The 25,588-nt window shown below is 41.9% G+C and overlaps 1 protein-coding gene across 2 annotated transcripts in view; it reads right to left on the bottom strand.

Annotated features, from left to right (window-relative positions):
- Positions 1 to 25,588, bottom strand: part of B3GLCT (beta 3-glucosyltransferase) — a 591,167-nt gene that overhangs the window by 212,860 nt on the left and 352,719 nt on the right. For both annotated transcript variants that reach the window (XM_073583176.1, XM_073583175.1), the window contains exons 6-7: positions 8,836 to 8,947; positions 5,876 to 6,012 (exon numbers count right to left, since the gene is read on the bottom strand). In XM_073583176.1, the coding sequence (XP_073439277.1) occupies positions 5,876 to 6,012; positions 8,836 to 8,947 (249 nt within the window). The remainder of the gene's footprint in view (positions 1 to 5,875; positions 6,013 to 8,835; positions 8,948 to 25,588) is intronic.

Raw genomic sequence — 25,588 nt, 5'->3', positions numbered from 1 at the left:
TGAGCCGACCGACTATACGTAGATATTTCCCCAGAGATGACAGAGGCAGCTTGCATTTAGAGCTGATATTACTGGAGATAATCTGGTAGATCACTATATAGAGTTGTGAGGTAAACGGGTCAGCCTATTCCTTTCAGACAGGCAGTTTCTCAGTGTGATATTGGCTGCTTTCAGGTTCTCACTCAGTGGAGACCCTCACTCAGTTACACCTCAGTGGCTGAGCTGTTTTCTTCCCTCTGAGGCGACTTACAATCCCAGAAATGCAGTGTAAATCCTCTCACAATGGCGGCTGTCCACTGCCTTCTCTTCTATCTCTCTGTGGAAGGGTTCCCGTCAGAATCTCACATACCAGTCCTTGCTGCCATCACCATCCTTTTCTGACTGACTCAAATCTTACCACCTCATTGTAACAGTTAGCTCCTCCCCATAACGTGACTTTCCGAGAAGCAGTCATTGGTTGACTGCACTGTCAGTAGTCTTTCCCATAAAACTCACTAAAGCCTTTACTGATGTTTTCCCTGTAAGAAAATTCACAATTAAGCTAGACAATCAAATAAATGGGAACATAGGAAAAACCACATACATTGAAAATGCAGAAATAATGTAATAACAAAAAAACTTCTATCTCTGAAACTTTATGAGATAGAGCAAAAATAAGCAAAATTTTGGAATCAGCACATCAAACTCTATAAAACAGACATATTACCTTTGCTGATGATTTTTTTTTGTGTTGACTTGTGTATAGATGTTTTTTCATGATTCATCAATTGTGACTTGTTAAACAGTGAAAAAGTTTGGCTCAACTCTATTTTAGTCGACCTCTGGTGTGGTTTTGAGTTCGTCAGTTTTTTTGGCACAATTTTTGTGCCATTTTTCAAAACGTACGACATTGCCAAAAAGTCACAAAACCAGTTCAACACAGAAAAAGAGGAATATTTGTTTACTTATATTGTATTAAATCTATGAATTTATGAATTTATGAATTGCATGCACCATTTCAAGGTACAGTGGGTACGGAAAGTATTCAGACCCCTTTAAATTTTTCACTCTTTGTTTCATTGCAGCCAGTTGGTAAATTCAAAAAAAGTTCATTTTTTTCTCATTAATGTACACTCTGCACCCCATCTTGACAGAAAAAAACAAATGTAGAAATTTTTGCAAACTTATTAAAAAAGAAAAACTGAAATATCACATGGTCATAAGTATTTAGACCATTTGCTCAGACACTCATATTTAAGTCACATGCTGTCCATTTCCTTGTGATCCTTCTTGAGATGGGTCTACTCCTTCATTGGAGTCCAGCTGTGTTTAATTAAACTGATAGGATATGATTTGTAAAGGCACACACCTGTCTATATAAGACCTCACAGCTCACAGTGCATGTCAGACCAAATGAGAATCATAAGGTCAAAGGAACTGGCCAAGGAGCTTAGAGACGGAATTGTGGCAAGGCACAGATCTAGTCAAGGTTACAAAAGCGTTTATGCTGTACTGAAGGTTCCTAAGAGCACAGTGGCCTCCATAATCCTTAAATGGAAGGAGTTTGGGACCACCAGAAGTCTTCCCAGACCTGGCCGTGCAGCCAAACTGAGCAATCATGGGAGAAGAGCCTTGGTGAGAGAGGTAAAGAAGAACCCCAAGATCACTGTGGCTGAGCTCCACAGATGTAGTAGGGAGATGGAAGAAAGTTCCACAAAGTCAGCTATCACTGCAGCCCTCCACCAGTTGGGCCTTTATGGCAGAGTGGCCCGACAGAAGCCTCTCCTGAGTGCGAGACATATGAAAGCCTGCATAGAATTTGTTAAAAAATGCATGAAGGACTCCCAGACCATGAGAAATAAGATTCTCTGGTCTGATGAGATGAAGACAGAACTTTTTGGTGATAATTCTAAGCGGTATGTGTAGAGAAAACCAGGCACTGCTCATCACCTGCCCAATACAATCCCAACAGTGAAACATGGTGGTGGCAGCATCATGCTATGGCGGTGTTTTTCAGCTGCAGGGACAGGTTGCAATTGAAGGAAACATGAATGCAGCCAAGCACAGAGATATCCTGTATGGAAACCTCTTCCAGAGTGCTCTGGACCTCAGACTTGGCCGAAGGTTCACTTTCCAACAAGACAATGACCCTAAGCACACAGCTAAGGCTAGTTTCACACTAGCGCTTTGGAGCGCAGCGACGGCCTGCGCACGGCCGCTGCTAAGCCCCACCCCCTGCCGCGCCTCCGCCGGTAGCTCCGCCTACTGGCGCATGACGCTGCATGCGCCCTGCGTCCCCTATCTTTATCACTGGGGGTGCAGGCCGTGCGCAGTATGCGTTTGGCGGCGCATGCGTCCTTTTGACGGTGCGCCGACCTGCACCAAACACAACCTGCTGCAGGTGTGAAAAACTTGTAGCATCATTCCCAAGAAGACTCATGGCTGTACTAACTCAAGAGCGTGCTTCTACTCAATACTGAGCATAGGGGTCTGAATACTTATGACCATGTGATATTTCAGTTTTTCTTTTTTAATACATTTGCAAAAATTTCTACATTTCTGTTTTTTTTTTCAGACAAGATGGTGTGCAGAGTGTACATTAAGGAGAAAAAAATGAACTTTTTTGAATTTAAAAAATGGCTGCAATGAAATAAAGAGTGAAAAATGTAAAGGATTCTGAATACTTTCTGCACCCACTGTATTTGGCACCCAAAACGGCAACTAATACCACTACAAGACAAAAAGGGAGTGAGACTTCATAAAACCTTGCAAATGATCAAATGGGGCGAATGTGATTACTAATAAGAAACAGAGTTGTAAAGCAAAATCAGTGGGCTAGAATTTGTTGGATCCCAAGTGGACGCTTTGCAAACTATTTAGTCTAATGGATCACTTTTATTGCAGCTCTTAGGGTACCGTTACACTTAGCGATGCACCAGCGATCCCGACAACGACATGACCCGGTCAGGATCGCTGGTGCATCGCTAAGGGGTCGCTAGTGAGCTGCCACACAGGCAGATCTCACCAGCGACATAGCAGCAGTCGGGGGTCGCTACTTACCTGTCAGACGAGGTGATGAAGACGTCCTCCCGCCCGCGTCCACGCGTCGCTCGTCGGCGCCAGCAGGAAGCCCAGCAGGAAGCGGCCGACGAGAAACGGCCCAGGCCGTTCTCGCGCGATCAGCGATAGACAGCGGGGGAGCCAGTCGGAGGTAAGTATCACATGTAGCGATATCGCTAGTGATATCGCTGCTGCGTCACAAAACCAGTGACGTTATAGCGATATCGCTATGTGTCACGGGCCCTTTACTCACATTGCAGGAAGTACTTGACTTACAGCAAAAGTGAACAATGTTCTTCTTCAGAGGCTCGTAAAGTATAATGACAGTCTTAATCATCTCATCAATTTACATTTTGAATTAAATCAGGAAAACATCAGCAGAATGATCAGTTGTGTGTCTTCAAGTAACATTACACCCACTTGTGTTCTGTTAAATTGGAATTTCAACTTTTTAAATCTTTAACAAGAGTAACTTAATTTTTTTAATTTTTTTAAAGGAATCTGTCATAGGATCAACCCTTCTAAGCCATCAATAAGGGCACACAGGTCAGGGGAAGCTGAACAAAATTATACCTTGCTATCAGCTATCTTTTGTCTTATTCCAGAGAAATGCACTTTTTAAAAAATATGGAAATGAACTGTTAAGATCTCTGGGCCGGACATGGTTTTCCCTGAGAATCTGCCTCCAAAAGATAATTTAAATGAAAAGAGATGTTACTAGTGTGAGACATGTAATGACTGACAATCTGATAGATAGATATGGGATAGATAGATAGATAGATAGATATGGGATATACAGATAGATCGATAGATAGATATGGGATATATAGATAGATCGATAGATAGATATGGGATATATAGATAGATCGATAGATCAATAGCTAGATATGGGATATACAGATAGATAGATAGAAATAAGAGAATCAGTGCTGCCTGCACCCACTGCTATTTCTATGGTTTTGTTCCAATTCTTCTTTGTAGATAGGTAGAGAGATAGAATAGATAGCTGCAAGTATATTTCTATGTATATACTGTATATCAATTGTTTTCTACTCTGAGAGGTCACTCTGTACTCGGCTGATGAAATGTTGGGCTTCCTATGAGATGGGTGCGTAAAAATCGGACAGCACATGCATGGTCCGAGTGCCAATTTTTTTTTCTCGCACCCATTGACTTGTATTGGTGATTGTGGAGTTCGCAGTCCAATCGCAATCCAGTCCGAGCTGATTAAAAAATTGCAGCTGAGCACTGAATCATTGAAAAACATTTTCTAATCTTTCGTTGGATTGCATTTGTCCGATTTCACTGCAAGTGTGAGCGAGCCCTAACACTTATGCGACAACTTAAAAGGTTATTCCCGTCTTCATGAATGGACATTGTTGGATAGTTCTTGCAAACACAAACAATTTTGTAATTCTCACTGACCTAATATTGATGACTTATCAAGACCTAACAGCCTCCACAAACTCAGTGAATATCAATTCAAAGTCGCATGCTTTGACGTCACCAGTCTGTGGCGATCAGTCAAATGAAATGAACGTGTTTTCAAAAGTGCTGCTCGGTGACTCGGCCAGGATATCATACTGTCCTGATGACTTTACACACATGGAGGAAAGCTTTTAATTGACAACATGTATAGTTTAGCTTCAAATACCATTGTTATGATTATATAATTGCCTGCGGGTGCATGGGGTCAGATTAATACGCAATGTTTTGGGGGTTTTTTTTACGTCTGGTTCCCTTTAAGTATAATTTTAACAACCTTGAGAACACCTTTAACTGGAATTTAAAATGTTGCATTATTTAACCACAGATATAAAAAAGTGCCGGAAGTGACTGGCATCAGCTTATCCATCGGCCTATGTGAACAAACATCCGTAATCGACTGGTCCCAGAGAGAACGTTTATGGGGCAGTTAGGAGACACAACAATAATCTTGGTGTAAGTAGTTTATTTGCCAACGTGTTTCGAATTATACCTATTTCTTTTTCAGGACAACCATGATAAAAATACGTTCATCTGCTGAATGCATTTTTACCGTAGTAATCCTGAAGTTTACTTCGAAACGCGTTGACAAATAAACCACTTACCCTCAGAATGGCATCCTTCATCTTTTCCACACGGTATCACAGATTTAACACATTCGTTTCTCCATTACCTGCATGTTCATCTTTTCGTGGGTCTGCAGCAGCCTAAGTGTTATCAGAGGTTGTGTGCACACAACCGACTAGGTACGCACTGGTGATTAGACACTTCTTTTGGCATTTTACTCAAATAAGACCCTATTTACGCTTTGTGCCTTCCCAGTCTTCTTTTATTTGGACGAGAACAATCTTATGAGATGGAGCCGAAGAAGGGTGAAGATAACGCCTTGAGAATTTCCGGAACAAATACTTGCTCTTTTGTACCTTCTTCAGGAGTAAAATACGCCAGGCTCACACAAGTATCATTTTCCCCAATTAAATCTATAAAACAAAAAGCTGTCACCGAGCCGTGCATCTGCGCTTCTTTTCATTCTCAGGTCTGTACTGCAATATCTTAAGAAGAAAGCAATCTGCTGATGAACTATACAAAGAAAGTGTTCCGCTCGTTAAGTGTTGCTGAACTTTATTTTATCGTGCAACCAGGAGGGACACCTTATTTTTCATGCAATATTAAATCCCTGTACAGCCCCATAAATCATGAAAAGTGGAGGCATAATGGTATAATATCTCAATGGTTCCCCATAAAATTGTTTTCATAACTTTCATGAGTTTCATTTGTGAATACTAAGTGGACTAACAGCGCTCCTTTAGCATTTTATTTTGCAAAAAAGAATCTAAAAAAAAATAATTACCTTCTCACAAGTGGCATACTAAGAGCCCAGCCAGCAGAAAAATCAGGATACTTAAAAAATGTAGGATCTTCAGCAAAGGCATAATGATGGATGATGGTAGACTCTTCATCATATAAGGATTTCCCCAAAAAATAATTCTACAAAGAAAAGAAGGAAATGGACAAGTCTAAGAGACGATAGTTTATAATCAAAAATGAGAGATAGATAAATGATACAGTAGATTCCTTTCTAATGACCTTAGATATTGACAGTACAATAATAACAAAAAAATCCACATCTGTCCAATAGTAAGAGCTAATATTAAACACTTTCTGACACAGCCAGGTTACATTTTTCACTTTCTTTCAGATATTCCCTCTATGTCTTTCAAGAGCCATAATTTTCTTATTTTTCTGCTGGTATTGCTGCATAGGAACTTAGTTTTTGTATGATAACGTTTATTTTTTATTGACACTATTTAAAGAGGTGACCTTTCAGCAGTTTGTGCATGTTAAACCAGACACAACATGGAATAGTGACTGCAGAGCTGAGTAAAATGTAGTTTTTATTTTTCAATTTTTCCTCTCCATTGCGGAGATATTCGTGTGTAAACTTCAGGTTGAAATTTATGTTAAATTGATGGGGAAGTTACCAAAGTTGTGTACTTCTTCCCCTGTATGAGGCCGACCAATTATAAGCAGGCAGTGTCAAACAGGGAAGAAAAGAACAACTCTATTTTGGATCACTACAATCACAGTGATATGAAATTTGCATAGATATTGTTTTTCGCAACCCTACTGTTACAAATAGAGAAAAAACGGTTTTATTGATCATTTCACTTTGTGCTAAAAAAAATTTTCAAAAAAATTCTCCAGGGTCGTGTCTTTTGGCTGCTTTGCAAAATTACAGTGTGAGCATCGCCTCCTTTGTAGAGACCATAAAAATTAGCAATATTAATTAAATAAAAAGGGACATGTCTCTGGAATCGCATGGCGGATTTTAGAAAAAAAAAAATTGAAGAATCATGGGAGCAGGAAGAATAAACTTAGAGCAAGTACTGGCCATGGTGACAGGTCCTAGCATATTTTTACTGCCTTAATGCACATAAAATTAAGCAGATTTTCAAGTCTTGATTGAAAGCTATAGTTTTGTGTCTGCAGCGCCTCTCCATTGTAAGAGTCTACAAAAAGCCATGTGTAGCTTGGTCCTGCAGTCACACTCCCCCCTGCATCCGTTCTTCATATAGGCAGTAGGTTATCAAGAAGTAGACGACAGATGAAAAACTATAACTAAGTCCAGACTACAGAGGGTTTATTTGTAGTCTGTTACCGTGGGGATGAATGCCTCTTCAGACACAAAACTGTACGAGACTTGAACAAAACTATCCACAAAGTTATTTAATTTTAAACACATCAAGAAAAGGGAAAAAAGAAAAAAAATGTAATCACAACACAGCCGCCAACAGTCATGACATCCATGATGGATTCACTTTCACTAACGGTTCCCAACAAATCCTGAGCTTCCCGTACATTTACAACTCGATTTCTTGGGATTCTGGCATTTTTGATGGTAAGAATAAAACTGCAGGCTGCCCAATAATTACTTGTCATCAAAAATACTAGAAACCCCAACAGAAAAACAAAAACATAAGTGAACAGACCCTTATATTAGTCACAATCCACATTCGTATACCAAGTATTACATGACATTTTCATTAAGGGAATAACAGTTAAGATATAAAATAAATGAAGATTGAAATAGCCAATTAAGAGCTAATTTAAGGGAACCAGTGCAGCTCAAAGGTGTCTTCATAAATGGCTAAACTTACACCCATCAGTTCCTCAAGATCTGAGATCTGATATTTATTTCAATTTCGATACAGATAATCCAAAAAAAATAGATGAATCACTGATAGATCCATATTGTGTCCTGCACAGAAAGCAAGACTGGAATCCAATCCGAGGAGAATTACGAGCAGTCTGTGGATTAACACAAGCCTACTTAGTGCGGTGGCTGTACATGCTGAACACTACAAGGTTTGCCTCTCTCAAGAGGGAACAAGATACCGTAAACTGCTTATTTATTTTTTTTAGCCAAGCATACTACTTTATCAGAAGCCATTTCTTCCCCAGACAGCATCAAATAATTTCAATTAAGAAGACATGCCTAAGAATATTAAATTATTCCAAAATTGCTCCATTATCTATCCTCCCTTGATACATAGAGGTGCATAAGAAAAGCCTACTAAGATACTGTTGTACCTTAACCTGGTGATCAGTTATTCCATGATACTGGAAATCAACGGAGCACCCAATTCTGACTGAATGATTGCGGGTAATATCCTGGCTACATAGAATGAAGATATACTGTATATCAATACAAATGAAATTTTCTTACAGGTCTGGTGGTCCTAGATCCTTTTCAGGATACGTCTGGCTTCCAAACACTATTTGCATAAATTCTGGGTGCAATTCTTGGTGCTGAGTAAATTGACAAAATGTCCCCTCTTTTGCTACCTCTCTACCTTCCCATTAAATCCCTTTTTCTCTTTTTTATCCTCTTTCCTGACTATCACGTGTTCCTTCTTTTTCCAATCTGCTCTCCAGTAATCGTACCTTTAATTTGTTCACTAGAATTACTTCTCAATTCATACTAGAGGTAGAAATAGCCATACACATCCATGCCACCATGCAGTCCTGCCTTTCTCATATATTAATCCTCTATATTCCATAGATCATGCTTTATTGATTTATGTTTGTGATGTTATTGCATTCTAGTATATTCTTGGTTGAGAAGTGTCTATATTGCTGGGACTGGAGGTGGTTTTGGGACTTCATTCGTGCTAATTTGCTCTACAGGGTGTCTTAAATTAAATTTTGGATAGGTTTCTCCTGATATTTCCTAAATGTATTTTGCCTTGGCGGTACTGATATTTGTTTGAAAATTTGTAATAAACATTGTTTAAGTATAAGTCATCATACCTGAGAGTTGTCGAATCTCTGCAGTGTTTCTAGAAGCTTTCTAAGGCTCACTGATGTGTCTTCTTCACAGAAAAATATCCAGGAAGAATTTTTGCCATAATTATCTGCAAAACTTTAACAGATGAATATTTGTGAGGATGATGGCAACAAAAACATTTTCAAATGGTGAAGTTAAAATCAGGACACAAAGAGTAATCGAGCATCTCATCTCTGACAAAATATTACACCCTGGTGAACTCAAAGTACTAAACAGAGAAACACCCTAATAAATTCACAGACTCCAGGAACAAGCAGGTTTTAAAAAAAAATTAAACGATAAAAAAGAGGAAAACAAGTTTGGAAACTAACTGAATAAAGACTGTCAGGAAAAAATTGTGGATAGGCGATCATGGTATTTTATGCGAAAACTCATTAATATTTCTTCTAGAAGTGTCAAAAGAAAAGGTACAGATATGAAGACTAACACCCATACAATAACACAATAAGTAACGTACGTATAACTTCTAACCATATATTCATATAACAGACATCTCAGATGTTCTGCAGAATTAATGCAGTGATCATGAGGAGTGTATTATACTATATAGAGGCCTATGGGGAGTGCGTTATACTATAAAGATGCCTGTGGGGAGTTTATTATACTATATTGAAGACTATCTGGTGCATTATACTATATTTAGGCTACTATTAGAACAAAGGAAGTGCCAAATACCTTAGTAGGAAGGCATGGCGCACATACAAAGTAGTGTACCGCCATATTGATACATAATCCACTCCGCTATTTATATTGATTGTTACTGAATAAAATTATTATACAGCTTTTTTAAATATCTGAATCCATTACTCCTTTTTGTTCTCCTTTTTGACATTATGTATATGGAGTGGATTATGTATTAATATGGCGGTACACTACTATGTATGTCCTCCATGCCTTCCTACTAAGGTATTTGGCACTTCCTTTGTTCTAATAGTAGCCAAAATATAGTATAATGCACCAGATAGTCTTCAATATAGTATAATAAACTCCCCACAGGCGTCTATATAGTATAACGCACTCCCCATAGGCCTCTATAGAGTATAATGCACTCCTCATGATCACTGCATTAATTCTGCAGAACATCTGAGATGTCTGTTATATGAATATATGGTTACTTGTAAGATGGGCAAACCCTTCAACTATACCGTCAAGATATCTTGCTACAGAAAGCTGTAACTGGACATTGCATGGATTCAGATATTTAAAAAAGCTATATAATAATTTTATTCAGTAACAATCAATATAAATAGCATACAAAAAGCATCATGGAAAAATTGTAGGACACACAAGAAATGGGGGTAGGTAACCCATGCATAGAAGCCCATACCCATAGGGTTAACAGAAATGTAAGTCACATACTGTGGCAACCCTTTCAGGGGAAAGAAATATGCTAGACAAAGCAACCTCCACAAATAGACCCAAGTGGGGAAAGTTGCACTGTCAAAAACAAGCGCTTTCCAGGGGAGATATGCAGAGATATCCTCTGCTTGGGTGCCCGTGCATATCTCCCCCATGCAACAGGTGCAGTAATAGTGACATATATGGCAGCAGCGGCTCAGTATTGGGGTATCAGCAGGATGAGGAGTTTGTGTAGGTTGACGATAGATGGAGACGGTAGTGGAAATGTGAAAAGTCAAATGTGTCTTTGTTGTAATCTCTTAAGCAGAGTCCTGTTTTGGAGAAGTTTTCATGTCGGTGTGGGCCAGATTGAAAAGACGGGAAAAGTGAACGATTCCATCAGAAAGAACGTCAGCTTTAAGTCACCATCTATAACTGTACTGTAATCTATTATATGTTCTGCAGGACTGTCATCTACTACTATATGGTGGTAATATCAGTGTTGGTCTTTGCATAGAGATTTTCTTTTAATAACAGCTCTGCTATCTGCTGAGGTGCCCCTATACCTACAATTAGGGGGCACTACCATAGTTGTAATCAGGGTTTCCTGATTAGGGGGGCACGCAGAAGACTTGCCCCCCCCCCCCACAACCGCACCTGAACCAAACCCTAGCTATGCCTCTGTTTCTTATCTTGGTTGCAAGCCACATCCAGAGCCCCCATTACCAAAAACATTAGCCAAAACATCCCCATAAATATCACTAGAGGCAGTTTACTTACATCCAAGGGTTTCCACCTCATCCCCATTTGGTATTCTTGCATCAGGCACTGTCTCCACACTATTGCATCTACTTCAAGTAGCGCTTTAGCTAGCAGTATAATACCTTCTCAGCTTACTATACTTACTTTATCTCCCCAACCCTTAAGCCAGTATACGAGCATCTAGAGCTGCTATTCTGTCCAGGACAACTCACCTGTTTTCAGGACTGTTAGGCTGTGTTCACGCGTTCAGGGATTTTTAGCGTTTTTTTCGCGTCTTTGTTGTGTTTTTCCGCAGCAAAACCGCTTAAAAAAACACATACATTAAACATCCTATTATTAGAATGAAATCCGCAATTTTTGTGCCCATGATGCGTTGTTTTCTGAAAAAAAAAACGCATTGCGGAAAAAATCGCAGCATGTTCATTAATTTTGCAGAAAATCTGCGGATTTCATTGTATTACGATGCTCCGGAAAAAAAACGCAAAAAAAATCAGCATAAAATGCGCAAAAAACGCGAATAAAAAATTGCGGATTTCCCGGGAAGGAATCTGGTTTTTCTCAGGAAATTTCTGCATACGTGGGCACATAGCCTTACATCTAGTGCAAATGTAACGCCACGAGCCACAGATCATGGACCCGCGAGCAACAGATTGGGCATCCCTGGCATACAGTATATTAATTTATTACTGAATATGTTAATTTTCTACGCCAAACAAAAAATGTTTTCTTTAGGTGTCACATGCAGCAGTAAGTAAAGGGAAAGAAAACGGAGTTCTACAGGAGACTAACTGACGTGCTGCCACCTGTAAAATGAAGGTGGCCACATATGGGATGCACTAGCAGCCGCTACGCCTGCGGACTCTGGTAGTTATGGCCAATGTGTATCTGAAGCCAAGCTCTGCCTATGTCTTTAGAAATGCTTCTAAACAATACAGCTCAAATCAATGTTACACAAGACGGTTCGGATCCATTACCCCCTGCAATAAAATGTTCTTTTAAAATAATCAGAACATTAAATATTTAATTTCTTTTTCTAAAAGGACGTACCGTAATAACCAGAAATTGCATCACTTTAAATTTTACTCAGATCTAAAACTGAAATTGCTGATCTTTATATCAGTACAACATTTATAATAATGAATCTGCTGGTAAACTAAGCATCAAATATCACGAAAACATGGCATATAGATGCACAATTTTCTAGACCGCAATTGCAAGATTCAAACATGATGAGATGTGAAAGCACTACATGAAAAAACAATGCGGTGTGGTCAATCTGCACACAATATTCGGGGCTTGGGCCAATGCGCAAGGAATGTATCTGTTTCCTCCCATAGGCATCATGCATTCTGTGTGATGAATTGCAGAGAAGAAAATCAGCAGAAAATGACAATTTACTGAAAAGTGTTGTCAGGGTTTATGATATTAATGACCTATACTTGGGACAGATCATCAATCTCAGATGAATTAGGGTCTCACACTCAGCGCCCCAGTGAGTGGAGCTGGAACAGCACAGCTGTGCATATCCGTATGCTGTGTACTGGCTGTTGCTGAGAATTGCAACCCAGTTCTAATGCCGGGAACACCCCACAAGACCTGACATTTTGGATATGCTTTGATCCAATTATCTAATCACCACAATTTGGCACTTTGTCAAAACCCTTCAGATCTTTACGCTCTCCCATTTTTTCCCACTTCGTATACATCAATTTTAAGAAATGTGTTCACTTGCTTCCTAACCTATCCCACCACACCACCTAACCATTTACATGATGTAATCAATGTTATATTATGTTTATTCACAGTTAGCAGGAGTCCCGAATCTGAGAGGTCTGTCCTGATATTTCAGGTACAAAACCCAGCAATTTAATGGCGATTTGGGGTGAGTAATGTGAAAGGGATGGGGGTAATGATTCTGTGTCACTGCAGTCGGCCGGCAAAGATGACGAGGGGGTCACTGCGGCCGGCAGAAGTGATAGGGGTGAGGGGCCAGCAAAGTTGATGGAGGATATCAATATAGGTGACAAAAGTTACAGGGTGTCACCGCGGCAGCCAAATGTGAGGAGGGGGGGCAGAGCGACCGGCAATTGTGAAAGGAGAGCTACTGCAACTGGAAAAAGTGACGAGCGGCTATGGTGCCTGGTTAAACCCAGAGTGCAATGGCAGAATTGTGTTTCTTCATCATTTAATCCTACTTTTTAGTTTATTTTCCTCATTTCTAGTATATTATATAGTAGATGGTGCAATTTACAAGTTGTCCTACAAAAATAAAAAAAAGGCCCTGGGGCTATTTCAATAGGGAAAAATAAAAAGCTATAGCTCGTAGAAGATGGTTAGGAAAAACCAAAGCTCAAAAACAAAAATTAGCCCCATAAAGTGAATTTGTCAGTAGGATCAACCCTTCTAAGCTTCTATACGGACAAGTAGGTCATAGGAAGCTAAATAAAATGTACCTCAATATCTGTGATCCAATGTCTTTTTCCAGAGAAATCCATGTTTTTCTTATGTGTAACTGAGTTGTTAAGATCTATGGGTCGGCACATAGATCTCCCTGAGAATCTGCCTCCAGAGATTATTTTAATAAAAGGGGAGTTATCAGTGTGAGACATGTAACTAACAAAGAACAGGAGACCTGTGTCTCCTGACAAACACATTTGCTGCAACTCTCACAGCCTGCAATACTATACAAATATTACAACCTTGTCTGCCTGTGAGGTGAAAGCTGAAGCTAAAGGGCATGTCACACTAAGAGATATCGCTAGCAATATCGCTATAACTAGTGACGTTATAGCGATATTGCTAGCGATATCTCTGTGTCTGATACTTACCTATGACCGGCTCCCCCGCTGGTTATCGCTGATCGCGCGAGAACGTTCAGGACTGTTTCTCGTCGTCAGCTTCCTGCGGCGCTTCCTGCTGTGAGGACGAGCGACGCGTGGAGCCGGGCGGGAGGACGCAGGATCGCCTGGTGTGACAGGTAAGTAGCGACCCCCCGTCCCCAGCGATGTCGCTAGTGAGATCTGCCTGTGTGGCAGCTCACTAGCGACCACTTAGCGATGTACCAGCGATCCTGACCGCGTCATATCGCTGGTTGGGATCGCTGATACATCGCTAAGTGTGACAGTACCTTAAGAGGAACCTGTAGATGTGTCAGGTATAATCACACACAGCTCTGCAGTGAGATCAGGAGAGTGATCATTACATGTCTCACACTGGTAACGCCATCTTTCATTTAAAATAAGCTCTGGAGGCAGAGTCTCAAGGAGATCTAAGTTGTCCCATAGCCCTGAACAGCCCATTTACAGCCCATTTACATATGAAAAAAGTGGATTTCTCTGGAAGATCACATTGGATCACAGATATCAAAGTATCATGTTATTCAGCTTCCTATGATCTTCATACCCATATAGACGACTTAGAAGGGTAGATCCGACTGACGGATCACTTTTTGAAGGGACTGTCAGCACAGAATTGTACTAGCCAAGTACAGCCGCTCGGTGCATTATGGCGGGGCCAATAATTTAAATACACCTTCCCACTTTCATCTATCTCCACCCTTCCCAAACTCTATAAAGCCAGAACTGTCAATCAAAGAAGAGGGGTAGGAGATAGAAGAAAAACAAGCAAGTGGGAAGGTGTATTTAAATGATCAATCCCACCGTGATACACCGAGAGCCAGGACTTACCGGGAGAGCTTGAACAATCATTCAGTGCTGAGAGAGACCCTTTAACTAAGGGATTAAAAAATTGCTTTGGCTAAAGATTTAGTAGCCAGACCATAGTTTTATGTGTAGGTGCTCCACATTTTATGCAGATTTCCACTGTGCAGTGTTGTATAAAGACCACTCAATGTCACCCTTCTCTTCATCTACATCTTCTACGTACACAGCACATTAATCACAGCTTGTCAGCTTGACTGTTACATACAATGTCTAAAGTACTTGAACAGAAACGATATACCGTAATTCATTGCCCGAACTAAATTTCTTACAAGGAGCCATAGTTTCCTTTTGTATCCACTCTCGCTGCCATTATGACCCTGCTTCACTTTTATAAATGTTTACAAGCAATTTGGAGTCACACAAACCGCCTGCGAGGCAATAACTCCGGTAAGCTTTACAGATCAAACAAAAACTCCCGATTAGCATTATCAAGCACTTAACAGAAGAAATGCTAATGCTGTATACATAACTTGTGCAGAACACCGACTAATGCCCATGTTCTCAACATTAATGTGATTCTGAATTAGGCTGCGCTGTCCGTCACCGGCAGCTGCTTATTACCGGTGTCTATGCTTCGGCATGCTTTTCTGCATATTTGCCTCTATTCTACTTTTATTTTTACAGGATGAGCTTAATTTCTCAATGGCATCCTCAGGGGGAACATATAACTTATTGATTCATTTTTATTAACTCTTAAATACGGTGGATGGAAAAAAAATCTATAATTACACTTTTTTTACCTTTTAAATTTTGCATCATTCACTGCTCAGTATCTAAAAAGTTTACAGAACAATTATGGCAATATTCGACTTATAAATGCTTTACTAATTTTGCATAAGAAAACATTTTAACCAAAACAACTTTTTAAAATAATGCAAGGTTATGACGTAGTCAAGTGATAAAAACAAGTTGTGCAAGTGTAATTGTTTAGGTGTTTCCCTTATAAAGAGAATCTGACTAGTGATAAGCGATAAGGTGTTATCCGAACACGTTCATATCTTAAGAATATTTTCGGTGTGCTTGAAAAAAATTCTTGAGTCGCCGCGGCTACATGTCCCACAGCTGTTCGACAGCCGCAACACATGTAGGAATTGCCTGTTAGGCCTTATCTGAGTGCGTTCACTCATCACTAAATCTGGCAGATGATACCTGCTTCCCTATCTATGATCTCAGCCAGGTATATCTGACTTAAACACTGCGGTGTTTCTAAGAAAAACATACTTTAAAAGAAGCCGGAGACCGAGTCGAAAGGGAGACAAGTCGGACAAGAAGGTCTCCAGTGCCTTCTCCCCTCGAACTGCCACAGTAAAGGCATACCAGTTAGAGCATCCGATGTCATATGTGCGAGGTCAAATCTTCCATTCCTGGTAATATGATCACTGTTTTCCAGAGGCTAATGTGTCGTCATATTGACGAGGACGATGAGACTAGGCTCCTTACTGATTGGCTACTTAGCCGTCCTTTTACTGCAGGACAACATGTTGCATCACAAAGAGTGGCGCCTTCTCTAAGCTCAGGAGAGGAAAGGGGGTAGTGTTGAGCATATGCTCCATATATAACCTCCCAGTCTAGGATTCGAAAGCCCTTCCTCTGTAGCAGGTGGTGCATCTACCCTGGTTAGGGGTACCTGTCATAGGTTCCCCTTTTTTGAGCTGCCCGCAAATACAATCCTCTGATGACTCCTCACTACTGAGGAAGGAAGGTATCAGAAGGGACACAGGGGTTATCTAAATTAATGTGAGACCAACACATGGGTACTGCCCTGGTAAAGGTGGGAACTTTTACACGGAGTATGTCAAAATGTAAAAGTTTCCACCTTTACCAGGGCAGTACCCAGCTTGAGCACCTTTCTAACCCTACCAACAGTGCCTGTGATGCTCTCTGAATCGGAATACGACACCGTGATGTTTGGGTGAGAGCCAACCCTTACGATAAGTGTAGAGCAATGAACCGTGGTCAGGAGGGCGCCAAGGACAAGAGGGGAATCTGTTTGATGTCTTTGATGTCAGATTCCCCTCTTGTCCTTGGCGCCCTCCTGACCACTGTTCCTTGCTCTACAGTTAAGGGCCTGTCACACTAAGCGATATCGCTAGCAATATCGCTATAACGTCACTGGTTTTTGTGACGTAGCAGCGATATTGCTAGCGATATCGCTATGTGTGATACTTACCTCCGACCATCTCCCCCGCTGATTATTGCTGAGAACGTCCTGGACCGATGCGATGTGTGGACGTGGGCGGGAGGACGTCAGGATCGCCTCGTCTGACAGGTAAGTAACGACCCCTGACCGCTGCTATGTCGCTGGTGAGTTCTGCCTGTGTGGCAGCTCACTAGCGACCACTTAGCGATGCACCAGCGATCCTGACAGCGTCATATCGCTGGTCGGGATCGCTGGTGCATCGCTAAGTGTGACAGTACCTTTACTGTCCCTCAACGAGGGTCTGTGGCTGGTGCTGCCTTGGGCTTGTCATCTACCATCCTCCCCACTGGTGTGGCTCATGCCAGCGCTCCATTGAGACCGCTTTCATTTTATCCATTAACCTTTACGATAAGAGCATGGCTATTATTGGCCACTTATACATTTATTTTGACTTGTTGCCTATGGATACAGCTTATGTATTTCTATTTGTCACCCCATAGACATATAAAGTTTCAATATTATTTGTATGTGGGCTATTCCCCTTTTTAGCTAGATAATTAAGGGCTCATTCACATTAGCGTAATAAAATGCTCCAATGCTGCTCCTGAAAGGTTGGAGGGGTAGAATCTGTATGGTTCAACCTTTTTCATGCGAGTGTGCGATTTTTTCCTCACCTAGACTCTGTATGACATCTGTATGTGATCCATTTTTTCAACATTTTGTCCTAAATTAAACAGCCTATTACTGAATGTGTTTTGTGATTGGTAACCCTATAAAAAGAGGCTAGGAAAGTTCAAAATCTGAGCACCTCCAAATTTTTTGGGACATACCTAAAGCACTTTTGTGGCTGCTGCTGCTGTTGGCGACTACCCTACCTGGGGATATGTCGGAAAATATTTTGGCCTTGAACACCACTGAAGGGTTACTGTATAGCTTGGTACTTTTCCAACAATTTGGAATAAGGTATCAATCCCAGGCAGTTCCGAGTAGGCAACGCCACTTCTGGGTACTCCTGTGACAGCATCTACAAGAGGCCATTTTGCCTGTTTATACAGTGATCTACAGAGCTATCCGGACAAATTTTTTTTGCCTACTGTAGGATGTGCCTCACGACCTTTGACCACCTACTGGAGGCACTTTGACCAGGGATCACTTTCCAAAACACCCCTTTTAAGGTGCTGTATTTCACCCAAAGAGCGCCTGTTGCAGACTCTGATGTTATGAACCAATCAATACTGTTAGCCTTATTTTATTTCAGCAGCAAACAATTATGCCACATACATGTGTTTTAGAAGGGTCCTTGCTCTGTGTGCTTGTATGCATTTTATTTTTTCCCCAAATAAAAGGGGTAATGTACTACTAGGCCAGCCTTTCTTAAATTAAATATTCGGTCCCGATAAAATACAGCCTATACTCATCTCTCATGGCACTTGCTCTCCCTGTGGCTGTGATGCCTTGTTCTGACACGTGACTCTGGTGCCCAATCAGTGCTGGCGTCACCGTCTTCGCACGAACTGAACATGAAGAGGAATTCGGGGCTGCAGTTTATCCCGGACTGCCTCTTCATGTTCAGCTTGTCCGAAGGTGGAGACAGTGACGCCAGCGCTGACTGGGTGCCAGGCATCAATGTGTCATTCCACCGCATTACAGCCCCGGGACCGCAAGTGGTGACAATACTGGAATGGAGCCGGTAGGGGAGGGGAGTATAGGCTTTATTATTTTATTGGAGCTGAATATTTAGTTTAAGAAGGGTTTTTTCTAGTAGTGGTAAACCCCTTTAAGGGTGCTCAGCTTACAATAATGGATGTTAATCCTTACATTGTCCCAGGGGTTGTATGTTATGCACTAGACCAAATATTTATAGAAAAACAAAATTTGAATTGTGGTTTTGCTAAGCTGCTTTTGGGGCTCAAATACTGTCTGCCCCTTTAGCCCCAAACATGTTATTACTAATGTGCCATTACATATATGTTTTTATTTTTTGTTTAGCCATGATTACATACACAATAATCTTGTTTATGCCTATTTTGCTGTAATATACAATAGTGCTTTTGGGCCAAATGTCTCCTTAGTTATCTTCGATTTTGTCTGGAAGCTTATTTTGCCATTTTTAATTTTGTGCTTTAATTTGGAGTTAATTTTTGGTACCTCCTTGGCACCTTTAGATGTCCATCAACTGGCCTGTCTTATGTGGCCCTGAATCTGGAATATCTCCTAGGCAAATCGACTATTTTAGGCATCGTAAGAGCTACCTGCGACCAAATCACCAAATCTGGGTTTGACTAGTCACGAGTCATGCCAGAGTCAACGACTGTGGACTGGGTCAAAATTTCCATGGGAATGTCTTCCAAATGCAATTTTCCAAACTGCATAGGAGCAGTTGATGGGAAGGACATCTGGGTGAAGAAGCCGCTGGACTCAGGGTCCAAATACTACAACTATAAGCAATATATTTCTGCAGTGCTGTTAGCCTTGGCTGACAGCAACTACTACTTTGCAGTTGCAGATATTGGAACATATGGAAGAACTGGAGATTCAAGGATCTTCAATTCTTCCTTAATAGTTCCACGGCTTCATCCGATCCCTCAGATGTTACCTGACTTAAATGCTGGACCAGTCCCATTTATTATGGTTGGGGATGAGGACTTTCAGCTCACCTACCTTGTAATGAAGCCTTACCCTCAAAATGGTCTGGACCAGAAACTGCGTATCTTTAATACAGGCAACTAAGTAGGACAGGGCATCTGTCTGAATACACCTTTGGCATTTGGTGCGCTAAAGGGAGGGTTCTCTTGAGTGCCTTCCAATTAAGCAAATAAAATGTCATTCATTAAGGCCTGTGTTATTCTTCAGAGTTTCACCCGCATGCACAAGTTGCCAGTGGATGCGGCAGATGAATTGATCCCAAATATTCAGCCAGAAATACAGGCAGCTTCCAGTCAGAGACTCATTTGGCCTGAAAGTGCGTGAAATTTTCATTCACTATTTTGTAACGCCAGAGAGGTGTACTTCTCGGCCGGATAATTCTGTTTTGTGATTTTTGTTGCTTTTTTTAGTACTGTGATTCCTTTCTCTATAAACAGTACATAAAAATGTCCTTTGATTACTACATATTAGTCCAATAATCAAACAGAATAAACAAAAACCCTAATGAACTAGAAACGTTTATTTAAACACAAGCCTATAAATCATGAACACAGGGCAACATTTCCAAAACATTAACACATAAATGATTAATTACGCTCATTCATCAAAACAACAGAGAATTAAAAAAGGCTCATAAAATATAAAAGGATGTAGGGGAAGCGGAGGTGGGGGGGGCAGGTTAGACGATAGGGTGATTGGACATGAGAGCAGAATTATGGTCGTGGATTGAACGGAGGGTGGTATGTGGGTGGATGTTGTGCCATGTACTGTAGGTCCCATGCTCAGTCAGACTTGTTGTTGCCTTATGATGGGACTTCCTGGACCACCCTTGTGTAGTGTACCCCATATAAGAATGTTGTTGTGGCCCATGGTGCAATTATTCCCCTGGTCCTGATGCACTGTTGATGGGAAGGGCCAGCATGGTATCCAGGAGTTCATGGTGGTGGATGGGGAGGTGCTGCTTACTGGGAGGAGACTGTGGTGGATGCTGGTGCTGTTTCTGCTCCAGCATGCAGAAAATATCCAGGAGGTCCTCCGGGGGAATGATCGAATCTAAGATGAGCAGCAGGACAGATTGGGTACACTGCTATAGGTGATCAAGCACATGTCAGAGATATCGCACCATACTCCTGCAAAATGCCTCGGCACCATCATCATTAACTGTGTAGGATAGATAGTCAATTACTTGAGTATCTAACTCGCGACAAGTGATGCTGTGGAGGTGCTCCCATCATAACTGGCGGCCTTGGTGGGGTAAGGTGACAGCAAAGGGGGAGGAGTCTAGTGACAAGGTGGGGCTGCGGCTCCTTGCTTGCTCCTCCAGGTCTGGCACAACTGCAGGCCCAGTTTATGGGCCAGGCTCTTCATCCTGTGTGTTCACTACCTACGCCTCAGATAGTGTATCGTGATCGTGCAGGTTGGATTCAGATCTGCAAATTAACAGATGCAGGAAGTAACAAGGCATTTTTTTTCAAAAATATTACAGATTGGCAAATGTTACTTATGGCCCTGAGCTCCATGATGGGCGGCAGAAAATCAAGCCTCTCTATATATGCTGCCTACATATGGCTTCATCGACGCTCCTGTCTTAGTACTATCAGTCCTTCCGGAATTGATCATGGCAGCTGTGCCAGCGTCTTGACACATCATCCACTGCATTGATGAAATTAGGGGAAAAAAAAGAAAATGATCACGGATAAAAAGACAGTCAAACATGTAGAGGGGTTTGGCTCTTCCACAATTTTTTTTAGATGTATGCTGCTGAAATAAAAATTAGACTGAGATTTTTTTTTTTTTTATATAAAACAGAAATGAGGAAGTTATGACACACTGTCAGCTCATGCATGTCAACAATATGTATTTTGGACATACGGTATGTTTTTTTTTTTGTTTTCTTTTTAAATATCCCAATTTAACCCCTTCACCACCTAGGGATTCTGCGTTTTACATTTGTTTTTTGCTCTCTTTCTTCCCAGAGCCATAAGTTTTTTTTTATTTTTTGGTCAATGTAGCCAAGCTGAGGGTCTGTTTTTTTGCGGGACGAGTTGTATATTTGAACAACACCATATAGTGTACTGGAAAACGGGAAAAAAATTTTTCAAAGAGTGGTGAAATTGCAAAAGAAAGTGCAATTCCACAATCGTTTTTTCGGTTATTTTTTTACCATCCTCACTAAATGCTAAAATTGACCAGCCATTAGGATTCTCCAGGTCATTACAAGTTCGCAGATATCAAACATGTATAGGTTCTTTTTTATTTACTGGTAAGTGGTGAAAAAAAATCTAGCATTTTGATTTTTTTTTCTCGTTACATCTTTTACTGATCGGATTAATTCTTTTTATGTATTGATAGTTCGGGCGTTTCTGAAGGTGGCAATACCAAATATGTGCATTTTTATTTTTTGTATTGCTTTATTTTGAATGGAGCACCAGGGGGGTGATTTGAACATTTATAATTTAATTTTTCAAGTATTTTTTTAAAAATTTTTTTTTCTTTTTCTACTTTTCACTTGCTTCAATAGTTTCCATAGGAGACTTGAAGCTGCGATATTCCAGAGCCCGCATGGAATGCAGGGACACGACCTATGACGTATACATACATCCTTTTGTAGTGGAAGGGGTTGCAACAATCAATAGAGATTTTAATATCTGGTAATGTGACGTTCCGTATATTGAAGCTCTGTGAAGGACACCCACATAATCTAAATTTATTTGCACAATGCTTAAGTCCAAAAAGCTGGCACATGGTGGGGTGCATGTTGTGTGATACATGTTACATGTTTGAGGTGGGATAAAGTAAGGTGACACAAAGCAATTGGTATTTGTTTTAAAATAAGATATACACAGAAGCAAGAGCAAAAAACCTGCGCAACAGATCAGCGTGTATGAAAGAATACATTTTGGATTGGCTTTAACAAAAAAACTTACTAATTCCTTTTTTGACTTGATAGGAGCTGTCATTCTGTGGGAACATTTGCTTGCAGATGTATGTATGTCCATGATGCTACCAGCTTGACTCTGAACGAGTACCCAGAGACCCGAGGGTCCCACATCCCAAGGCGCTCCTGGACGAGGACCAGCAGCATCTCTACATTTTTTTGGTCGAGGCATTTTTTCACAATTTGCTCTCCATGGAGGCCTGTTCTGGCTTTTTGTAGAAATGTTTGTGGCCATGATGGTCACACTTCCTGATGTGCTTGCTACCTGTCATGTATTGATTGATTTTTTTTGGGAGAAGTTTAATAATTGATGCGTTAAAAAAAAACTAACGCCGCACGGGCCAAAGTGGACTTTATTGGCCCATCTAATGTGGCAACGTTTTGGTTGTAAAACAACCTTTCTCAGGCTTGGAAAAAGGTCTAGATAGAGCGGCACGACTCTGGATCCGTTTTTGGTGACTCTGATATGCGTTAGTCGACTTGACATGAGCCAACTCTGTGAGGACAACAAGGACACAGCATTTTGGGCTAGTCGAAGTGAGGCCTCAGTTCTAATTACTTAGGCCTCTTTCACACATCAGGTTTTCGCCGTCAGGCACGATCCGGCGCTTTTGACAAAAACCGGATCCGGCGAAATGTAATGCCGGATCCGGTTTCCCCCCCACTGACTTGCATTTGCGCCGGATGGCCATGTGTTTCATCCGGTTTTCGCCGGATCCGGCAATGTGTCGCGATCCGGCGTCTGGAAAAAACGGCTACTGTAACGTTTTTTGTCTCCGGCGAAAAAGCCGGACACGCCGAATCCGGCGTGTCCGGCTTTTTCAAACAATGAAAGCCTATGAGCGCCGCAATGCGCCGGATCCGGTTTTTTTGGTCTGAGCATGCTCAGTAGCTCTGCCCACAAGACACATATATAAAAGCATGACAGTGGGACCCTCAGCCACACCCAACATGCCACCCAAGACAGCAACCAGGCGCAGGAGAAGGCAGGAGACCACTGCAGCAGCACCATCAGCACCACCACCACCCCAAATGGAGCAGCATGCTGAACAACGGGAGGGGAGTCCAGCAGCAGATGAGAGACGGTAATTATCAAATCCCCCATTCCTCCAAACTAGGGCCATGGAATATCAAGATATTCATTGCCCCTTTGTTTCTCTTTATTCAACAGCCTCCCAAGAGATGCAGCAGCAGCAACAGTGGCAGCACTGGAAGCACTGGCAGCAGCAGTACCACCACCCACAGGCATGGAGTCTGGCCAGCAGGAAGACAGCACATCTTCTTCTGGGAGCCCTCCCTCGCATTGTCAGTGTTTGACGGTAAGTTTTTATTTCCAAAATCCATCATCTCTGTAATATATGTCTATTCATTGCCTTTTATTTCAAAACAGGAATCACAAGATGAAGAGGAGCTCCCAGAAGAAGAAGGAAGGGGTGGACAGACACCTGGAGTGGGCTCACAATTGGTAAGTTTTTTGCATCAAACGCAGAAACACAACATCACACTACACACAACACATAGAAAACAATGTTCTGCAGACCACACACAGCAAACAAATGCCTACATCCAAAGACATAACATTTTTTGTTTTCTTCTCTAGTCTTCCCAATCTGGTGCTCGGCAAAGAGGTCCTCGCAGTGCCTCCCAGGGTCGTCGGCGACAGCAACGCGGCGGTCACCAGCGTGTAAGTATAAATATTTTTGCTTTGTTTTTTTGCACTTTTTATTTCATTTCTTTTGTGGAGGCAAATTATGTTATTTTTGTCTTTTTCTTTAACAGCCTTCACAGCGTGCTCCCGATTCTGACGGTGAGGATGGAGGGATTGATGTGGACCACCTCATCGATCTCGTCAGAGAATGGGAGCCGCTATGGAATATGGCTGACCGCCGCCATGCTGTCCTGATCGTTACCCGACGACTCTGGGAGGAAATCTGTTCGCTCCTTGTGGACCGCTGGGAGGACCTCGATGCTCGGGCCCAGATTAAAGAGCGTAAGTATATACAGTACCGGTTGCTTGATGTAAACCAGTGTTTCCCGAACTCCAGTCCTCGTGGTCCCCACGGATCATGTGTTCAGGATTTCCATTTACTATGGAAATCCTGAAAACATGACCCCTGGGGACCATGAGGACTGGAGTTTGGGAAACACTGATGTTGTATACTAACCACTCCTTTCTCGTTTCAGGGGACAGAATTGTGAAGCGGTGGCGGCCTGTGAGGGATCGTTTCAAGAAGGAGTTCAATAAAGAGATGCGGGCCCCGAGTGGATCTGGAGGACGCAGGAGCAAGTACAAGTACGCACAAGCCCTGTCGTTCCTCCGGGAAACAATGGTCACCAGAAGGTAAATATTACACACCACATGTGAAAAAAAATGTTTAGATGTAACTTTTTTTTTTCAGCCAGGGCCATACCATGTCACTATTTTAATTGTTTTTTTTTCTCTTTATTCCACAGCACGGTGAGCAGCACTCGGGAGCCTGCACGATTGGACCCTTCTGAGGCGATCCCTGAGGAGACCGGCATCGAGGGACACTTCGACCGCCCCGGTACATCTGCACCTTCCCAGCCTTCCCACACATTCGACCCATCTGTCCCATCCACCAGCAGGAGCATCGTGGCCGCCTACATTACATGAAGCTGCTGGTGAGGAGATCGCTTTCCCTTTACCCCACCCTTCTGCCCCTGCCACCTCTAGTACACCTGCGGGTACTGGGCGGCAGCGGCAGAGGGGTCAGGAAAAGACTTATGCGCCAGAGTTCTTGCATCTGAATGCATCTTTCCAGAACTGTCTAAAAGTCTTGTCAGAGCAAATCTCCGCAGGCTTTCAGCAGATCAACTCCAGCATTCTGGAGGTGAAGACACTTCTGCAAACCATGCATTCAGAAGCAAGATCTTCGCCAAACCACACCTTTTTCAGGTCTGTTGTGGAGCGCATGGAAACGCTCTCTCCTACCCAGCAGATGCATGTAATGCATTCATGCCACGGTGCTCTCCAGCAAGTTACCTCCCAACCTCCTCCTCCCACCACAGTAGTTCCTCCACCTGCACCCCCTCCAGCCACTTTCCATCCTCCCCCTCCTATTACATACCATCCACCTCCCCAGCAACAGCCACCTCCCCAGTACCAGCAACCTCCCCAGTACCAGCAACCTCCCCAGTACCAGCAACCT

This window comes from Dendrobates tinctorius, unplaced genomic scaffold, assembly GCF_039654945.1.
Source record: "Dendrobates tinctorius isolate UK_male_01 unplaced genomic scaffold, ASM3965494v1 ptg000075l, whole genome shotgun sequence".
Classification (NCBI taxonomy): domain Eukaryota; kingdom Metazoa; phylum Chordata; class Amphibia; order Anura; family Dendrobatidae; genus Dendrobates; species Dendrobates tinctorius.
This window is presented reverse-complemented; position numbering and strand designations above follow the sequence as displayed.